Consider the following 21,687-nt stretch of genomic DNA (forward strand, 5'->3'; position numbering starts at 1 on the left):
CGGTCCGGATTGGAGACCGGTCAGGACTCAGCAGGGGTGCACCACAGTCAGACTTGGCCGCCGACTCAGGCAGGCCCCACTAGGGGAAATGTTGTAAGCAGAGTGTTTGCCAAAGAGATATTTGTGGTTGCTGAGGTTATTTTTTGCTGACATGTCACTTTTTTCCATCTTAAAATGCAAGTACACACACACACACACACACACACACGCACGCACGCACGCACGCACGCACGCACACACACGCACGCATACGTTGGAAAATCAAGCTAATGTAATTCCGTATTAATAACATCGCAAGAGACTTGTTGACATTGACTGCTAATGTTAGTACCTTAGCATGCCAGGTTATGTTAACTGATAAAAGTTTTAGGCCCAAGCAGTGTTGCTAGTTACCTTGAAAAAGTAACTTTGTTACTTTACTGATTACTTGAGCTTAAAAGTAACTTAGTTACTTTACTGTTAACTTCATTTCAAAAGTAATTAAGTTGGAAAAAAAGTAACTTTTTAGTTACTTTCAGCAGTAACTGCAAGTGGCAGGAATATCACTTATCCACAGTACAAAAAAATGCATGAGCTTAACCGTACTCATTACTTGGTTAGAATATAGTGTTTTGTCTGTTTTATTGGTCATTACTAAAACAAAGGGTGAATATTGCTCTACACTTACGACATGCACCATGACTTGCCTCATGTTCCCAAGAACTGTAGTTTGTTAATAATAAATATGTGTTGCCTGAGCATAAATAGCATATTTTAATATCAAAAGCATACAAAGCTCTGGTTCTCGTGAACAAAGAAGTAACTCTTTGCAGATAAATCAAATTAACTAATCTGACTACTCTAAGTCACCTGACCACATTTATAAGTAATGTGTCACTGGGTTCAAGTACTTTAAGAAGAGATGTTTAGCATTAAGTGCTTGCTTCGCTTTTAGCATGCCCAAATCCTAACAGTTAGCCTCTTGAAAGAACATAGCTGTTGTATTGTTGCTATGCTTGATGACATTTGGAAGCAGACTATTGGAGTTGATGTCATCACTCAATCATTGTGATAACTCATAACGATGCTAGCATGCCAAGGAACCGTTATTAGGATTCCCACATAGTTTCTAACCAGGACATGCCCCGCTGCAACATGATTGGCTCCTGCGTCACAGGAAGTACAGGTTATGCAGATGTAATGAGTTACCATCCCAAACATGTATCAAATTTGTACGCAAAAAAAATTTGAATAATAAGACATAAAAGTTTGTTATAGTTAGGTTAAGGGCAAGGTTGGTGCTTAAAACTGTTTAAGATGGGTAAAGGTTAGGATTAGGATGGGTTAACAACACCGCCACACTTAAGTCACATACTTCTTTTCCCATCTGGCTGCTGTAGGGCGTGTTCTACCGGGATACAACAGCCAATCATAGTGCAGCGGCGCATGTCTTGGAGCTAGTAATATTGGAGCAGGGCGTGTCCTGCCTGGACACGATGTGGGAATCCTGATAACACGCCAGGGAAATTGGGATGAACTACAGTTACTGCATGTTAAGTGTTAGCGTAGCTATTGGCGTCCTCAAATGCCAACAGATAACACCTAATGCCATTTGGTAGGACTCCATTGTTGCTGATGCTGGATGCTTATGTTGGCAAATTCATCATGGCAATTTGGAATTCGGATGATTTCTGAAATGTTAAGTGTTAGCTTAGCTTCTAGCCTCCTCAAATGCTAACAATTTAACCTTGTGAAAGAACGAAGCTACTGTTGTTGCTAGGCTTGACGTCATTAGGTATGACAACATTTTTGTTGGTGCATGTCATGCTAATGTTATCATGTCAGGCTAATTGGGATGAGCTAATGTTAAATGCTAAAGTGCTGGAGCTCTGTCAGTACAAGTACTGTAAGAAGGAATATTTGTGTCGCAGTCATTGTTAGCTTAGCATTTAGCCTTTTCGAATGCTAACCGATTGCGTTCTCTCACCTTCTTGGCACCCTCCCCCTCCATCTCGGGGGTCCCAGGCGTGGGGGCCCAGAGCATGCTGGGAGCAATGCAGACGGATAGGTTGAAGGCGTTCATCTGGTTGTCGTGGGCATAGCCTTGAATGCGGTACAGCACGGCGGCCACGTGGCGCAGCAGCAGAAGATTCTCGGTGGGCAGCAGGCGCAGTAATCTACAAAATGATGGGAAAATTTGGTTATTTCTATTGATCAAGGGGGAATTAGATTAGCTCGTGGCAAATGTCACTACTTGTGGACTTCGCCGGTCACGTCGTCGCTACCCTCACTGTCCATGGCCACCGTCCACTGATCGTAAAGGTCCGAGCACAGCAGGCTGCCCGGGATGCTGCGAAGGAAGTCCTGTAATGGGTAAAAAAAAAAAACATTTCTAGTCATCTATTTTGATATTGTGGATAATTTCTATTTTTTATTATGACTAACTGTCTAGAGTGATTCTCAAACTGTAGTACAAGTACCAATAGTGGTACGCATTCTCCCTCGAGTGGTACGTGAAATAATTACTGAATTAAATGTTTCAACTGTGCATAATGTTTAAAGCAAATTTTCTTTTTTTTAAATCCAGTACCTTTTGTTAAGTACAGTTGAGTTGTATTTGACTTTTAAATTATATTTTAGAAAAAAAATAATTTTTTTTAAATCAAATTTTCTATTTGGTCTTAGAAATAAACTACTTTATTCATTCATTCACTCAAATTACTATTTCAAGTGCGATAGATTTGTATTTCATCATTTAGAACTGTCTGTTTTCAAACATTTATTTAGGTACGGTATTTAACTTGTGTGCAATAATTTTTATTTAATCACTATTCAAGTGCAGTTTTTCATTCTTCTATATTTGAACGCAGTCCTAATGTTCGATCTGGCATAATGTTACAGTGGCTGAGAAAAATATTAAATATACATTTTAGGAATTAAACTGTCTGACTTTTGATTAACACTTGGTCCTACTACATTACTGAATGTTTACGTTGTTCATTATGGTGGTCATTTGAAATAAGTATTTTTAGAGGTGGTACTTGGTGTTAAAAGTTTGAGAACTACACGTCTAGAGGTTTTATAGGAATTGTCAACTGAACCATCACATAAGGAAGTATGTTACTAAAAGAAAGTTAGTGTGTCTGTTTTATGTGTGTGCTCATGTTACCTTGAGGACAGCGGCAACGACAAACACGGACTGACTCGCAATCTCGCCGTCGTCTGTCCCGGCATCCAGTCGCTCACGCAGCTCCCTGCAGGCCTTGGCCCCTGCTGAGCGCCGGAACACACCCCGAGTATACGGACCCTCCATGTACAGGAACACCAGCATGTCCTGAACAAAGACCGTTGTTTACTATTATTAGCATGTAGCTAGCCTAGTGTAAGGTTAGCATTTTGAGGTAACAACAGTGTAACATGATTTTACAGATAATACAAAGAGCAGATAAAGTCTATCTATCATTGTTGCTATCCTGATATGTGGTAGCATAGCAACTGTTTGCATGTTAGCATTCTAGCAACTCATTAGAAATAGTGTAGTAACCAGCTAAGGAGCATGATGTAAAGTCATTAATGATATGCCTTAGTGTTTTCTCTTCTCAGGTAGCTAGCTTGCTAAATGTTAGCATGCCGACTGTTAGCGAGCAGCAATTCTTCTTAAAAAATTCTAAAGGGTATGATGTAAAATCCTTTCTGTCATTGCGCTTTCTCTACTGAAGTTGCTATCTTGCTATATGTTTGCATACTAAGTTCTAGCATGTTAGCACTTTAGAAATTGTCATTCAAAATGGTATCGGACTACAATGTAAAACCCTTATACAAAACCCAATCTGTGTGGGATTGTGGGATAATAAATACAAACAGATGACAATAATTTAATCCTTTTCAACCTATATTTAATTGAATACACCACAAAGACAAGATATTTAATGTTCAAACTTTTAAACTGCATTTTGTTTTGGGTTTTTTTTGCAAATATTCACTCATTTTGAATTTCAGACATGCAACACGTTCCAAAAAAGATGAGACAGTAGCATATTTACCACTGTTACATCCATTTCCTTTCAACAAGACTAAGCGTTTGGGGAACTGAGGACTAATTGTTGAAGCTTTGTAGGTGGAATTCTTTATCATTCTTGCTTGATGTACAACTTAGTTGCTCAACAGTCTGGGGTCTCTGTTGTTGTATTTTGCACTTCAAAATGTGCCACACATATTCAATGGGAGACAGGTCTGGACTGCTAGCAGGCCAGTCTAGTACTTTTACTATAAAGCTACGCTGTTGTAACACGTGCAGAATGTGGCTTGGTATTATTGTCTTGCTGGAATAAGTAGGGACGTCCCTGAAAAAGACGATACGATACGTACTGTATATGGCTTTCGCTTTGCATGGTAGTTTTAACTTGCATTAGTAGATGTATCGAAGAACTGTGTTAACTGACAATGGTTTTCTCAAGTGTTCCTGAGCCCAGGTGGCAATACCCCCTGAGGAATCAAAGGTCCCTAGTCTTGGTTTTGGGCCTTGCCGCTTACTTGCAGAGATTTTTCCAAATTCTCTGAATTTTTTGACAATATTAGATGAAATCCCAAAATTCGTTCCAATTATACATTGAGAATCGTTGTTCTTCAACTGTTGGAAGTGGTAAACCTCACCCCATCCTTGCTGCGTTATTAGGAATCCAATATTACTGGCTTCAGGACACACGCTGCTGCTTTATAATTGGCTGCCGTATCCCAGTAGACCAACGCCCCATTGGTTCCAGACAGGAAAAAAATAATGTGACTTAAGTGTATCGGCGTTAATGTCTATGTGTTAACCCTAACCCACCGGAATCCTAATCAACCCATCATAAACCGCCTTAGCCCCAACCCAAAACCTAACATTAACAAACTTTGTTTTTATTTCGCACAAATGTGATACATGTTTGGAATGAACATCTCGTTACATCTGCGCAGCCTGCCCATCCTGCGATGCAGGAGCCAATCACGTTGCAGCGGGACGTGTCTTGCCAGGAACGCCTCTGGGATTCCTAATAATGCATCCTTGCTTGCTTTCATACATACACTCACCTGTTTCCGATTAACCTGTTCACCTGTGGAATTTTCCAAACAACAGGTGTTTTTTGTTTTGTTTTTGAGCATTCCTCAACTTTCCCATTCTTTTGTTGCCCCTTTCACATCTTTTTTGGAACGTGTTGCAGGCATCAAATTCAAAATGAGAGAATATTTGCACACACACAAAAAAAAATAATGTTCATCAGTTTGAACATTAAATATCTTGTCTTTGTAGTGTATTCAATTGAATATCGGTTGAAAAGGATTTGGAAATCATCGTATTGTTTTTATTTATGTTTTATACAATATCCCAACTTCATTGGAATTGGGGTTTGTAGATAAATGTCAGCTCTTTGTCTTTTCAGTTTGCTACTGTATATTGCTACAATATAAATGACATATATTATAAGTTACAATACAACTGTCAGCATGTTAGCATTTTAGCAATTCTCATTTGAAATAGTACCCAACTTCAGGGCAAGATATAAAATCCTCACTTATCTTGTTAAGCACTGTCTCCACCCTGATTGCTGTTGCTATATGTTAGCGTATCAACTGTTAGCATGTTATCATTCTACATATATCAGTGGGCGGCACGGTGGCTGACTGGTTAGAGCGTCAGCCTCACAGTTCTGAGGTGCGGGGTTCAATCCCCGTCCCCGCCTGTGTGGAGTTTGCATGTTCTCCCCGTGCCTGCGTGGGTTTTCTCCGGGCACTCCGGTTTCCTCCCACATCCCAAAAACATGCATGAATTGGAGACTCTAAATTGCCCGTAGGCATGACTGTGAGTGTGAATGGTTGGTTGTTTCTATGTGCCCTGCGATTGGCTGACAACCAGTTCAGGGTGTACCCCGCCTCCTGCCCGATGACAGCTGGGATAGGCTCCAGCACGCCCGCGACCCTAGTGAGGAGAAGCGGCTCAGAAAATGGATGGATGGATATCTCAGTGGGCTTTAGGTGTATAGCAACTGCTGAGGCACAAAAACTAATCTCATGGATAATAAGCGGGGTGTTAGCATGCAGGCTGTTAGCATGCTAACTGTTAGCAATGGTAGCTGTTAGCATTTGGATTTTGTTAACCGCATTGCGCTCACCATGACAGGTTTGGGCAGGCCAGTGTCCTGCGAGCAGACAGAGGCGAGCGGCCGCCCGAAGAGGTGCCCAGGGATGGCAGGTCCGGGCAAGGTGGGGCTGAGTGGGGGGGCGGCGATGTCCAGCTGACTGCTGGAGCCCCTCCAGAAGGGCCAGTTGATCAGAGAGCGCTTACGCTTGAACGACTTCGGCTGGGCGGCGTCTGCATGGAGGAAGAGCAACTTGTAGTCAGTCCAACCTTCATTCAAAACCGGAACCATTGTTTTGAATCCTAATTTGACATCTTAAAACTTGTTTAATCGCTAACCCAGGCTTGAAACACTCATTCGAAAGCCTAACCCTGGTTTGAAAACCCTTTAAGGCTGAAAGCTGGAGTGCATAACTTGTTTTTGTTAAAAACTGTCTTTAAAGTCCTTTTCACCCAAGCCACAACTAGAGGAGATGACACAATGCTGATTAAGCCTATCAGCTCCTCTAACGTCTTGTTGTATTTTTCAGTATTCCATTTTTTTACATTTTGTGTCGACCGGCAACAGTCCAGCGCCGGCCCACTTGGTGGTGCACCGAAAATGACGTAGCAGAAACGACGGTCCTAAAATTATGCATTTGACCTAGCAGGCAGCGGATTCTGGTTTCCCGTTTGTAAGAAGTTAACTAAACATATTATTTTGTGTTTCTGTCGCAGAAAATAATCATACAATAATTGCTGTGTAAATGAAAACAATAATTGCAGTGAACAATCTCATGTCTTTCCAAAGACTTCTTAGCTGCTCAACAAAGTTCCTGATGTAAAATACACCAAGTTCAGTACCGAACAATGCATGCCCAAATGCAGCAATTGTAGGGAATAAACAACAATTACATCCACTGAAGAAGACTCTTTTTTTTTTTTTCCCGCCACTGGCTATTCTTCGAAGTGAAATATGTAAAACATGTTGTAGAATGCATAGCCTACGTCAGTCATATTGAAGCAACAACTCTGTTGTAATACTGAATTCCAACTTAGGGTATGACACAAGTTGCATACAATACCTAAAACCTAAGCCTTCTTAAAACCCTTACCATGCCTTGAAACCCTTATTTTATTTAATATTCCATCTTTAATTTTATGGTCTCAGTTCACATTCTTGACTGAGCATTGTGCCTGTATGTGTGTGTTCAATGAGTAACCAAACAACTAACATGTATGACACATACTGACTTTTTTATTTGAACAACTCTTTTTGTTGTTTGCAGCCACGTGTGAGACCTCAGCTCGAAGACAAAGTCAGATTCAAAAGTATCTCGAAACCTTACTTTGCAAACATGCAAACACCCAAAAAAAAAAAAAACTGCAGGGAGGTCTGGGGGGATTCCCCAGGCCCGCACAGAGAACTTTTTTATTTTTTATTTTAACATAAATGAAGTAATCTGGAAGACTGAAGAGTACAATAAAGCAAAATAAATTTACTTCACGCAGAAAACCATTGACATTTTCATGATAACGACGACCTTCCCAAAATGGTGGACACGCAGGCACGACGATAAGCCGGGCTGGCTTATTTAGTGTTAAATACCTATGCCCGGGAAGCCCAATAGAAGAAGTCTTTGATTAGTGAACTACATTTAAATGTCACTACCGCTTAAATTGGATTGGCGCAAACAGCGCCCAATGCGGAAGTCGTAGTCTCGCGCACGAAATAGTTGATAAATAAGCAATAATTGCTAAATAAAAGTAGCGAGCGACATTTAGATCATTGTAACGGAGTAAAAGTACCGTTACTTCTTAACAGCAGAAGCGGCAGAAGTGTTTTTTTTTTTCTGGTGTCGTCAACTCCTGTGACCAAAGCAGGTCCCGAGCGCGCAGACGGAACCTCACGCCGATGCGCTCGCATATTAGTCCGCTGCGGAGTAATATTCAGAAATTACATCTGTGTGTGGATGGTGGATGTGTCGAATGGATCTAGCTGCCAGCGTTCAAGGAGTACGAAACAGCCTATGACGACGGTGCCCCCCGAGTCCTAACCCCTAGTTTGAATGCCCAACCCTGGCGTGAAACCCTACTTTGAACCCTTCACATGATCAGATGTTTATAGAGTCTCATGATTTTTTTTTGGGGGGGGGGGGGGGGGGGGGGGAAACGTGTGTTTCCCTGCTGTCAGCGTCCATCTTGTTTGTCTTTCCCGCATTGTCCCGTCCCGTTTCCTGTCCTATCGCTTACCCGACGCCGGCTGTTGCTTTTGCCCGGCTGCCTGCTGACCTTCAAGCGTGGTTATCTCCACTCACGTTTCCATCTTCCTTTTCCCATATTCGTTCTCTGTCAGTAACGTTTGAGGGGGGGTTCAAGAACATTCCGGGCGGGCTGTGAGGCAACATAGCACACACGTCGCATCACTTGCCTCCTCTCGGGAATCCCCCGCAAAGGAGCTTGCGATATCGCTGCAGCCTTCTCAAAAAACAAGCTCATCATCTTGTTTTTGTTTTCGATATATTAAATTTTTTTCTCTTTAGGTTTTATAGATTAAAATGGCAGGGAGTGAGATAAGGAGGTAGTTAATTTTTTTTTTAAAAAGGGGAAAAAAGTGCCTTGAGATACGAATTTAATTTGTTCCCTGACCATGCTTGTAACTTAAAGAACTTTCCCCATTAAAAGCAGAGATCTACTGTATTCTTTATTCTTTTTCGAAAAATGACTAGCATTACGGCAGCTGACTGAATCAGTTGTGAACCTTTTCTTCGTATTTGTCTGTCTGTCTGTGTCATACTGCACCCAGGTGGCCAAGGCACGCACACCTGAAGGAGCAGCACAACGTCCATTGGACTGAAAACAAAAAAACATTACATTTTAACAAAGTAAATTAATAAAAAGTGCTATTTTTATTACAAAGCAAAAATGGGGGGGTTTCTTTTGGGAGGCTGGAATGGATTAATGGCCTTTCCATTCTTTTTCAATGATGATTTAAGATATGAGCGTTGTCAAGGAACGCATTAAGCTCTTACGTCAAGGCGCCACTTTCTGCCTATTAAAATGGTGCTAATGACTCTGGCGCTGCTGTTGCTCACCTACGAGTGCGTCCGTGCTGTGTGTGACTTTGCTGGGTCTGAGTATGAAGTGGCACTGCGTGTCCGGAGGCAGACAGCGGTCCAGGAGTTGAACCTCAGGACAGTCGCACGGGCTGCTCGCATCTCCTCGACTCCCGCCACCGTCTCGAATGTGACTCATCTTGATGCTAAACGGGAACTCATGGCCTGGACGGGAAGGGATTTGCAAAAAATTACCGCCCCACCCCTAACCACTGGAGTGGGGATGTTTGGAAATCCAAAACACACAAATGCCATAAAACAAAATGGACACACTGAGCTTCCAGATGTGGAAGTTGAAATGAGGACATGAAGGTCTTCAAAGTGATTTTCAATTAGGAGTAAGGCATTTAGAAAGAGGTGGTCCTCACCGATCAGAGGGTACGGCGGCTCGTCCTTACTGGAGCTCACCCACAAGCGGTGGTCCTTCACGCAACCCTATGGACCAAAAAACACACGGTTAGGGTGTCAAGCCAGGGTTAGGGTTTCAAGTTAAAGTTTCAACCCTGTGTTAGGGTTTCAAATCAGGATGTGAAAGTAGTACTTACGGCTATCCCGAACTGCATGAGTGCCATGCCGATGACGTCGTTGGTGTCGTCCGTGTTGTTGACCGCCAGTGTCTTGGCCTAAACACACAAAAGAGTTGTGCTCTTTTATTTAACCACAGAATTATTCATCAGAATTATGTTGATCATAATAAGAAGAAGAATGTTACATAAGCGCAGTTTCCGATATCCTTGGCAAATATCTTGAGCGGGACCGTCTTGGGCTCATCTTTCTCCTTTCCCTCGTTGATGCGACTGACAAGCGAACACAGAAAATGTTTGTTGTTGTTGTAAACATTGCTCATTGATTTTTTTTAAACAAATAAAAACAAAAATAAATGAGTAAAAACATGAATACAACTAAACTGAAAAATATTTTTTTTAAATTAATAAGAACTTAAAATGACAATACCTTGATTAAAAATTGACAGAAGCAGATTAATGGAAAACAAATATAAATATGTTGTAAAAAGTAGAAAAAGCAACAATAAATAAATTCACTTTAAAAACACACTAAATAAAAAATAAGAAATTATAAAACATGGAAAAATAATACATTAATAAAAACATCCATTCATAAAAAAATTTAAAAAAAATAAAACAAATTGAGTACAAAAATAAAATAACAAAGACAAATGTAAATAAATTTGTTCTAAATACTGTATATATATATATATATATATATATATATATATATATATATATAAAAGAATATAATATACAAATAAATAAACCTTCAATTTACTAAATTTAAAAAAACAATTTAAATAGATAACCCTAACCCCCTTAAAAACAAAGATAAATTACTAAAAATGAATGAAAACTCACATTAAAATGAATTGCATCTAAAATAAAATGGAACAATAAAAACCAATATAAATGAATCAATACAAAATAAATGTATATAAAGCAATAGAAATAAGAATACAAATAAAACAAAACAAAATTAAGTACATTAAATAAAAACTAAATGTATTAATAAAAACAATAAATAAAACATTTTAGAAATGAATGAAATATAACTACAAATACATGAATAAAAACCTAAAGAAAAATAAATTCCCCCAAAACTAAAAATAATAAACTAAAATGTTTAAAATAAATACATAAACTTTAAAAAATCATAAAATTAACTAACAAACTAAAAAATGAAAACGTAAAAAATAAATACTAATAGAATTGAAATAAATTCATAAAAACAATGTCATGAAAATTTTCTTTTTTTTGGTCTTTTCTCGCTAGAAACAAACATGCCATTTATTGGTGTCGCGTTTCCATTTCAGCCTCCTCCTATTGAGGTGACAATTCTAAAACGTTTTCAAACTGAATACGAAATCCTCCTCTACCTTTTGATGAGCAGCAGCCACTTCTCCTTGTGCTCCTCGGAGCTGATGAGGAGAAATGAAAGGATTAATATACACATTACATTCATAATAATATTGCTGAAAGATGCACTTCGGTTACGTAACAGCGCTGAAGCTACGAACGGATTCCCGCTGAGGGGGAACGTTAGAACATTACGCCATGTCATGGCTGCCTGCGATGAGGCCACAGGGTGTAATGGTGTAAACTTACTACTCCACATGTGAACATGCGTGTTTGTGTGTGTCTGATGTTAGCCTGTCATGCTGCGGTTTAGCTGAGGAGCGTGAGGAATGACTTGCCGCCCTTCAGGCTTCAGAGTCTGTGTACTGTACTGTGTATATATATATACATATTGAGGTTTCCCTCTTCAAGCTATGCAATGTATTTTACAGCCACTTTGAACAATGGAAATAAACACAATGACTCGAAGTAATTCAAAGAGTCCAAAAAGTCCACGGTATGGTCAGTCACACGCAATGTACAGTTGAAACCAGATGTCTACATACACTCTATAAAAAGACATACTCTTCCCCCACCCCCCCTCACTGTCTGACATATTATCAGACTATAGTTTTCCTGTTGTAGGTCAATTAGGATTACTAAAATTATTTCTATTTGTTATTATTTGTATTTGCTAAATGCTAAACTAATGCGAGAAGGATTTTTTTTAGGCATATACAACTAAGAAATGTATTTTAAGCAACGCTGGCTCACCGCATGGCTCGAGATGAACGCCAGTGGCTTTTTTACACGGCATTCATCATCCACTCCATGGATTACGTCATCTTTTCTCATGATCGCGACACACACGTTCTACTTCCTACCGCGACACATACTCTGTTTATACCATTTCTAGACATACTCTATTCGAGTGTCAGGTGCCTAATCTTGACTTCCAACGTGTTGGCATTTTTCTCCTTCATAAGCTGACAAGTTGAGATTCAGTGGCGAATCTTTATCTTCTACTCCAAAGCTATGCTGATCACAAATCCAAAGCAACGCCACCATCTGCAGGGATCTTGTAGGCTACGTTCACACTGCAGGACATGATGCCCAAAAATCCAATCTTTTTATGTCATCGTTCACATTGCAAACACAAATGAGACTTCTACCGTGGACGGAATGAGTCCGCGACGTCACATGCATGCGCACAAAACAGGACGTCATATTGAAGTAAATACAGCCCCTTGCGTAGGTCTCGTTCTGACACATTTGTGGCAATTGCAAGGATTTTGTGCAACCGGAGCCAACATTTTCTAATATTTATCTGTTCTAAAGCATCTCCTTTTTTTTTCAATTTATATCCACATATAAAAGAGTCCTGGGTCGGACATGAAAAAACGATTGGATTCCGGTGGACAAATACAAATGTACTGATGATGACAGCCACCGTAAAAAATAGAAATAAACAGAATGACTTTCACAGGAGCACCATGTGGGCAACGTTGTGGTCTGTACCTGAAGGTGGCCACGCAGTTGCAGGTGGGCCATCCCAGGACAAAGCTCCTCTCCAGGCTGGTGCTGCCCTCGCAAACCTCCTCCACGCAGGCGGCTGTCCACATCTCGCACACGCGTACTCGCGCCTTCACCTTGAAGTGAGACGGAGACCTGCGGGGTGAAATTATACCATGTTAGCCCTTCATTATTGTATGAGCAGTTCAAATGAACACTTTTCATCGCCAAATCCATACAAGAATTTCCAAATAGGAAATAAATTACATTAGTGGAAAAAATAAGTATTCTTTTTTTATTTCCATAAATGCTCTTATCGAGCAAATATTGCCCACGTACTGTTAAAATTGGGCAAAATAAATTCATTTTCTATAATACATTTGTTATTCATTCATATTTTTATTTGGTAATGAGCAAGAAAAAATTACTATAGTTGAAGTATTACATGTTAATATATTTATTAGCAAGGAATACTTGTATTTGCTATAATTATATATTATATATATTATTTATTAATGCACTTGCATATTACAATTAATCATTTATTATTTGTATTATATCCCAAAATGTGTATAGTCCTAATATTTCACTTCTGTCACTCTAACTGCCATTGTGTGTATTTTGATATATTATATTACTCTATTAAAGAAATGAATGCAATTTGCTATATTACATTTTGTATTTATTTACACATTTAAGTTAGATCTTGTTAAAAATTCTCTCAATTTACTATCCTATAAAAGCCCTCTTGCAGCCGTCACCTTATTGTGGTGGAGGGGTTTGTGTGTCCCAAAGAGGAGCTAAGTTGTCTGGGGCTTCACGCCCCAGGTAGGGTCACCCATGGAAAATAGGTCGTAGGTGAGGGACCAGACAAAGCACATTCAAAGACCCCTTATGATGAGTACAAATATTGGACCTCATTTTCCCTCGCTCGGACGCGGGTCACCGGGGCCCCTCTCTGGGTCCAGGACCGGAGGTGGGGCACGATGGTAAGCCTGGTGGCCTGGCCTGCACCCATGGGGCCTGGCCGGGCACAGCCCAAAAAGACAACGTGGGTCGCCCTTCCCATGGGCTCACCACCTTTGGGAGGGGTCAAGGGGGTCAGGTGCAGTGTGAATTGGGAGGCGGCCAAAGTCGGGTTCTTGGCAGGTATGCTCAGCCAAAAGTGCATCTTAGCTGCTGCGATTACAGAAAAGGGCGTTCCAATTGTGGGCGGTGCACGTCAATCCGGGACTGCCATTTTGTCAAACATTCCAGAGAGTTGGCCCGCGTTCAGTTCAGCCGCAGTGTAATAAAGACAATTATAGTCGAGGGGTCAGCTCCGACTGGAACCGACCACAAAGGTCCTGCTGGGTCTGCACACTGTGTGTGTGCGTGCGTGCGTGCAGTAAATAAGGCAGTGCTGTTTCAGTTTCTATTTCGGTGCACTAGTCTGGGTGGGGAGCCCTCACACTGGGCTTTGATCCCCGCCGGGCTTCATATGGATTTAATTGGCCGGAAAATAATTACATGTTTAGCAGAGGGAGTTGAGGAGGTTAGAGTTCAAGAGGGAGGAAAAGGGGAAAGATGAGGCAATAGCCAAAAAGAGGGAGGCAAGGAGGGAAGCAGTGGGGAGGGAGAAAGGAAGTGGTTTAAGAGGTTGCGAGGCGAGGAGAGCGTTACGGAGGTAAAGAGGGAGCTAGAGAGCTAGTGAGGGTCAGAGGTAAGGGAGGGAGTCGGGGAGGTAAAGAGGAGGGAAGGAAGGAGGAAGGTGTTAAGGAGGTAAGGAGGAAGATGGTGAGGTAAGAAGACAGTGAGGGTAAGTAAAGCACTGTGTTAAGAATGTAGGCTATTAGGGATGGTAAGGAGGTATTGCAGTAAGGGGGTACTGAGGTAAGGAGGTAGTGAGGGAAACGGCTTAGGTAATAGTTATGTAAGGAGGTAGGGTGTAGGATGTAAGGAGGTAGAGTATAGTCACATGTTAGAACGCCCTTGTTTCATCGATTTCTTGTTCATCGTAGTGTCTGGTGCCACTAAAGGTATATTACCTATAGAATACAATGAACACGACAAAAATGCAGCTGATTCCATATTATGTCCTATTTGACATGCTTACCCTTAATTGCATTCCTAGCGATTTTGTTTACTATTTAGAAAACCGCAGAAAGTGGTTATTTTTGTCATCATTATATTTGTCCTCACAAATGTACCTTCAGTTGTGCCCGGCATTAAAAATGAATAAACAAATGAAGAAACAAGGGTGGTCTAACAATTGTTTCCATGACTGTATTGCGATAAAAGGTATTGAGGTAAGGCGGTAGTCAGGCATAGCGGTAAAGAAGTAGTGAAGTAAGGAGGTAGTGAGGTAAAAAGGTAGTACAAGGATAAGGACATAAGGTTTTAGGGAGGTATTGAGGTAAGGAGGTAGGATTCTAGGGAGGCAAGGAGGTAGCAGGGGATCAAGGTAAGGAAGTCGTGAAGCAAGGAGGTAGTGAGGTAAGGTTGTAGGGTTTTAGGATGGTTAAGGGGTTAGTGAGTTAAGAAAGTAGTAGGATGAGGTAAGGTTGTAGGGTTTTAGGAAGGTAAGGCAGTAGGTCGGTAAGGATTTAGGGTTTTGCAGAAGGTAAGGAGTTAGTAAAAGGCCAGGTAAGGTGGAACCTGGGGGACAGTGGCAAGTAAAGGGAGAGACCGGCTGAGGTGCGGGAACTCATGAGACCTTACCGGGGCGACGTCTCGCGGAGACCTATTACCCCGGAAGTGGCAACGTCGCTGTGACAACGTGGAGACGTCTCCCCAGTCCAGGCTTGAAAAGGTCGCTGCGACGTGGCCCAAAAAAAATAAGAAATACATCTAATGTTTGAATTTACCGCGATTCCCTGGCAACCCTCTCCAGGGTACGTCGCCAAGACCAGCTGAGCCTCGAGTTGCCATCAGGTTGCCAATTTGTCTAAAAGGCCAGTGAGACAGGCCCTTAAGGTAAGGAATCAAGTGAGATATTGGGGTAATGAGGTAAGGAAGTTAGTGTGAAAGAATGGTGGTAAGAAAGTAAGGTGGTAAAGAGGTAAGTGTATGAAGTGAGGACTGACTTGGTCTTGGTGACGATGAGCGTGTCTGTGAAAAGGAAGAGATGTCTGTCCTGGGTTTGCAGGCCCATCTTCATCTGGACTTGAACGTGACCCAGGAACGCTTGGCCCGGACTCTCACTCAGGAAGCTCTGGACCAGACCACAAGACTCTGGACTCACCGGAGTCAGGTAGCTCTCCCTGAAATGAGACATCCGTCATTACGTGACTTGACCTTCTTCCGATTGGCTAAAAATGAGTATACGGTGGACTGGTTGTCATGACATCCGAGTCAGGAAGTGCTTGGGTAGCTCCATCCTTTCCTGTTTGGGCAAATAATGTCATCTTATCTGCATCCCATCCGTGTTTACAAACACACGCCGTCCCTCTCACGAACACTGACCCCAGCCCGACTTGCATACTAGCACATCAGCATCAGTGGCGCCACTAGGCCTATTTTAGGGGGGCTGCAGTGTTTTTTTTTATTTTTATTTTTTTTATTATTATTTTTTTTTTAACCCAAAAAGTACTAACAAAGTCAATATAAGGTGGCCAGAATTTACGTTTTAATAATAAAATAATCATAACCTGTAATTATTCACTTACATATGATCATAAAGCTGCCGATTCCTCTTCACTTCATTGTGTAGGAGCCCCAGTGTGTTAATCGAATCCGTTCCGCTTGTTTATATAGAGAACGCCCTTATCACGACGATCCCAGTCCACGTTTTTGCTGCGACCTTGTGGCTCGTGGGCCCGTCTTCACCACCACCCCCCCCCCCCCCCTCCTCCCCGCCCACATCCCTTCAATGAGCCAATCACATTTGGCCCCGCGCAGTCTGAAATCTGTCTAATCTGTCTTTCAGGAAGTCTCTGCGGTCTATTACGGACGCTTTGCTGAAGATTTGTTTCTATTTAGACTTGGGAGCAAAAGCTTTCCCTCGGGAAGAGAATTTCTGGAAGACGCTCTTCTTCCCGCAAACGTGCAAACGTGGTGAACTCAATGACGTGAACCTCAATGACGTGACCCTCAATGACGTGAGTAGCCAGTTTTTTGTATGAATTATTTTCTTGTATCATAAACACTGTGAGCGCGGTTGATTTTGTCCTGTGAGGTGTTTTTGTTTTGTTGATGTCACGGAAAGGTCCGGACTGGATTTCTCTGTTGCATTATAATTAACTGGATTGAACTCACTCACTGTCTCACGCACATGCCATTACTTCTGTATTCTAGATTGTTTCTCTTTTTGTATGAATTTGCTTTTTGACTTTGGTTCATTATGAATATTTTTTTAATTATCTTATTTTATTTTTTTACATTTTTAATTTATTTCATAATTTCAGTACTTGTCAGACATGACACGTCTTTTACAACCTCAAATCCCTTGGGTTTATTGTACGTTCTGCCGTCTAGGGGAGACTTTAATTGTTGTGTTTGTCATTGCATCGCATTGCATATGTTACTAGATGAACAAATAGATATTTCTAATTAATAATAATAATAATGTGGCGGCACAGTGGACAACTGGTTAGCACATCTGCCTCACATTTCTGAGGACCCGGGTGCAAATCCCGGCCCCCGTCTTTGTGGCGTTTGCATGTCCTACCCGAAACTCCGGTTTCCTCCCACATCCCCAAAACACGCATGGTAGATAAACTGAAGACTTTAAATTGCCCGTAGGTGTGAATGTGAGTGCAAATTGTTGTTTATATGTGCTCCTGCGATTGGCGGGTGACCAGTTAAAAACAATGAAATGAACAACACTACATTTGTACGGCATTGGGCGAATGGTTGGCACAACCGCTTCACAGTTCAGAGGTCTTGGGTTGAAATTTGCGCTGCGGCCTTCGTATGTGGAGTTTTGTTCCATTGTTGCAGCTTACCGTTGCATTTGGATGAATGAATGATGATGAAAATGATAATCCAAGTTTGGCAAACGTATTAAGGAGCTGTGCTGAAATCAGTCTCTCAGAGACAACAGCCATCAAATAATTAAAGCATCAAAGAACTCTGTTGACACACAGGAAGGGAGCAAACAGACAAAAACGTGATGACACAGGGATGATGCGTCCTATAGCATGTGTCCTAGCACCTCACTGTGGCTCAAGCAAAATAAATACTGGCGAAAAACATAAATAGTGTCTCCCCCATGCCTGTGTGGGTTTTCTCCGGGTACTCCAGTTTCCTTGCACATTCCCAAAACACGCATGCTGGGTGTATAGAAGACTCAAACTCGTCCATAGGTGCGAATGTGAGTGTGAATGGTTGTTTGTCTATATGTGCCCTGCAATTGGCTGGTGTCCAGTTTAGGGTGTGCTCCGCCTCTCACCCGAAGTCAGCTGGGATAGAGTCCAGCACACCTGTGACCTGTCAGGGGGCTAAGCGGTACAGAGAATTCATTGATTAATGGACGTAACGGTGGCCTAAAACATATACACAGCATTGTATCTTTTTTAAATCCATTGAAAAACAATTAGTGTTATATTTAGCTGTTTGTGAAATTTGTGCTCGCGTGTTATGTTCGCTCATATCCTGTGCATCTCCTTGGGGGCTAAGCCCCCCTGTCCATAAAACCTTGTGACACCCCTAATCAGCATAATCAAATTTTGGGGTTATCTTTTTGTGTTCTTGTGTGCTCGTTATGTTTTCGTCTGGACATGATCTCTCGCTACGAAGCGACGCTAGAGTGGTAAACTACGTTACACCACACTACAATGCTAAACAATGTTCCGCTACAGCGCCATTCTGTCACGCTATGATGTTGCGCTACAGCATTACAGTACAATGTTACTTAGTGATGTTACACTATGATGTCACGTGGCATGTTGTGTTGTACTTTGCAGCATCATACCGGTAACCTTAGAAAGAATGAAATAAAAAAAAAAAAAAACAGCTTAAGTTCCTGAAACGGTGTCTTGTCTTCCCTGAATAAAAGCGCAACAGAAGACATCGTCAGTATTCAGCCTGCGTCCCGCCACACTGAATGCCAGATTGACAGCTGAGTGGACCCCACCTCTTTTTGAGCGTGATGGATGCGCCGCTAATGGCCACCACATTGTGACGCTCCCAATGTTGATTAATGGCACCGGCAAACAGAGACACACAACACAGCATACTAATCGCTACTAGCACGGCTCGGTAGACCCATCATGGAAGTTTTCGAAACTTCACCCCCGAAGCCTGTGTCCCTTAGCAACATGACATTTGGTAGGCATGTCTATCATAAGTGGACCCACCAAAAGAGGACATATTTTGTGGCCATTTTAGGGTCATTTTGGCCATTTACAGGTGTCCCTCAAAATCAGACTTTTCCTAGATTTTTTTTCCCCCCCAATTGTTACAAAACCCACATCACTGAAACTAGACAGATGGGTGACACTAAATTGTAGATGATTTGAGTTTTGGTCATTATGATTCGCCATTAACATAAAAGTCTCATTTTGCAAGCAGGACGGATTTTTGGAAAATTCAGATTTGACAGGCATGTCTAGCACGAGTGGACCCACAAAAAAGTCTCAATGAAGCCATGCCTGAGCGCTCACACAGGAAGTCTATCATTTTGGTTTAAATATACAATTTACCTTTGAAATTTTGTATTTTGAAATTAAGATTTTTTTTCCGGTGCGATTGGTTAGCACATCTGGCTCACAGTTCTGAGGACCGGGGTTCAAATCCCGGCCCCGCCTGTGTGGAGTTTAATGTTCTCCCCGTGCCTGGGTGGGTTTTCTCCGGGCACTCCGGTTTCCTCCCACATCCCCTAAACATGCATAATAGGTTGATCGAAGACTCTAAATTGTCCGCAGGTATGAATGTGAGTGTGAATAATTGTTTGTTTCTATGTGCCCTGCGATTGGCTGGCGACCAGTTCAGGGTGTACCCCGCCTCTCGCCCGTAGATCGCCCCTGGGATAGGCTCCAGCACGCCCGCAACCCTAGCGAGGAGAAGCGGTACAGAAAATGGATGGATGGATGTCTAATCATGAGTAGACCCACAAAAGTCTCAAGAAGACATGCGTGAAAAAACACAGGAAGTCTGCCATTTTAGTTTGAAGCAACCATTTTAGGGTTTTCAACCAAATTTGAAACACATACTGTACAAGACAGATGGACAACTCTAAATGGCAAATCGTTTCAATTTTCGTAATTGCGTGTGGGTGGAGCATGACACCAAAATTTGATGTACAGTAAAATTTGATGTACAGTGTCACAATAAAACAACAAAATCTATGAGCTCAATAAGAAAAAAAAAAAAAGCATAGCCGCAACACCGTGATCGTTCGATTGACAGGCGACCACAGGAAGTTGAACATTCTCACACTTTCTAAAGTCTTCCCACCCGTGTGACTCACAGCCCCCATCTGTGCTGGCACACACACAAGCACGCACACACAGAATGAGGTCAGAATATTTTTTGTCTTTACATTAAAAGAGAGGTGGCATAATGTCCTGGATGATGGCATGATTCGAATGTAGAAGTGTGTGTGTGTATGTGTGTGTGTGTGTGTGTGTACGTGTAAGCAGCCAAGTTCAAATCCACGGTCTCTGTTTTGGGGGCTCCTGATGGGAAAGCCAGGCCAGCAGGAAGTGACCTCACTGCATTATTGAGTTTCACTTTTCACAATGTCAGAATGTCATGTTGCCTTTCGGAAAACAAGTTGCTAGGTTACAAAGACACACGCACACACACACTTCGGTACTTTCCTGCCTATGATGAAACAGCAGCAAGGCAGCATGAGGTCATGTGATTGGACCAATGTGTGAAACTCGCCTGCATAACAAAAGGACCCATAAGGCCGACTCAAGGTGTGAGCGCTCGGATTGTTTACGTACCTATACGCGCGTACGCTGACATATTCGCATGTATGCAGACAGTCACACACGCTCATGCACATGAACTTACACAATGACACAAGTAGAACACATGCAGGAACACACGCACACAAACACAGACACACAAACAATGTACTGTACATGTCTCGACATGCACTTGTCCATACATGCACACATACTGTACATTCCTACACACATGCATGCATAAACACACATTACACCGCTACATGCGGGAATACACACACACACAAACAAACATATGATCCTCACAAGTTATAACATACTGAATGCACACAAACGCAACACACACAAGCACACAATTGTGCACACATACAGGGATATACAGTATACACATGCAAACATTTAAACGCACGAGGGCTGCAACGAATATTATTTAGTATTTCGAGGACTCCGAGGACGAGAAATGCTCGAGGAATTCTTTCTGACTTGGGGATCCGCTTCTTTAACTCTTTGACTGCCGGCCCTCTGTTTGATACTATTTGTTTACATGCCTGTTAATGGCAGGAAATAGTTAATTGTAAAGCGTAACAGAGCAAACGCACAAAGACAACATGCTTATGTCATCGGTGCGAGGCATTTTTGGATTTGTACAGCACTGCCCGTGATCGTGTGCGTCTTTGAACCACAGTAACTACACTGTTTACTGACTCATAAGCAGATGTGGGTAGTAATGCGTTACATTTACGCCGTTACATTTACTCGGGTAGCATTTTGGATAAATTGTACTTGTCAGAGTAGTTTGAATACATCATAGATTTGACTTTTATTTGAGTATTTATGTTTGGTCGAATTGATACTTTTACTCTGTTACAATGGTTGACATGTTGCTCGCTACGTTGGTTTATCCATTATTGCATGCGCGATCTATTTTGAGACTTCATCTTTGACTTCCACATAGGGCGCCATTGCGCCAATCCAACGTGATCGCACACGTCATTAGACTCCAATTCACCAATCAGGTGGCACAAGGCAAAAATGTGTATACCTGCACACACACACAAACATAAACACATGCATACACACATGTAGCACATATGGTAGAATCATACACACACACACACACACACACACACCTACACACACGTGTAACGGACACACCATGCACACACATACTGTACATGTGTATGCATACATACACTCACACGCACTTATCACACACAATAGTACGCACATAAATTCTGGCACATACACACGCACACGCACACACACACACACACACACATAGACTGCATTTACTTTGTTGTCAT

General features: G+C 41.8%; 1 protein-coding gene across 12 annotated transcripts in view; it reads right to left on the bottom strand.

Moving 5' to 3' along the window:
* LOC133486522 (rho GTPase-activating protein 20-like) overlaps positions 1-21,687 on the bottom strand; it is a 66,459-nt gene that overhangs the window by 11,839 nt on the left and 32,933 nt on the right. For all 12 annotated transcript variants that reach the window (XM_061791815.1, XM_061791814.1, XM_061791812.1 and 9 more), the window contains 11 exons: positions 15,614-15,790; positions 12,555-12,704; positions 11,078-11,119; positions 9,902-9,986; positions 9,735-9,812; positions 9,558-9,624; positions 9,169-9,354; positions 6,129-6,328; positions 3,149-3,313; positions 2,234-2,343; positions 1,967-2,156 (listed from right to left, as the gene is read on the bottom strand). In XM_061791815.1, coding sequence (XP_061647799.1) covers positions 1,967-2,156; positions 2,234-2,343; positions 3,149-3,313; positions 6,129-6,328; positions 9,169-9,354; positions 9,558-9,624; positions 9,735-9,812; positions 9,902-9,986; positions 11,078-11,119; positions 12,555-12,704; positions 15,614-15,790 — 1,450 coding nt within the window. The remainder of the gene's footprint in view (positions 1-1,966; positions 2,157-2,233; positions 2,344-3,148; positions 3,314-6,128; positions 6,329-9,168; positions 9,355-9,557; positions 9,625-9,734; positions 9,813-9,901; positions 9,987-11,077; positions 11,120-12,554; positions 12,705-15,613; positions 15,791-21,687) is intronic.

The sequence above is a fragment of the Phyllopteryx taeniolatus genome, chromosome 12, assembly GCF_024500385.1.
Source record: "Phyllopteryx taeniolatus isolate TA_2022b chromosome 12, UOR_Ptae_1.2, whole genome shotgun sequence".
Taxonomy (NCBI): domain Eukaryota; kingdom Metazoa; phylum Chordata; class Actinopteri; order Syngnathiformes; family Syngnathidae; genus Phyllopteryx; species Phyllopteryx taeniolatus.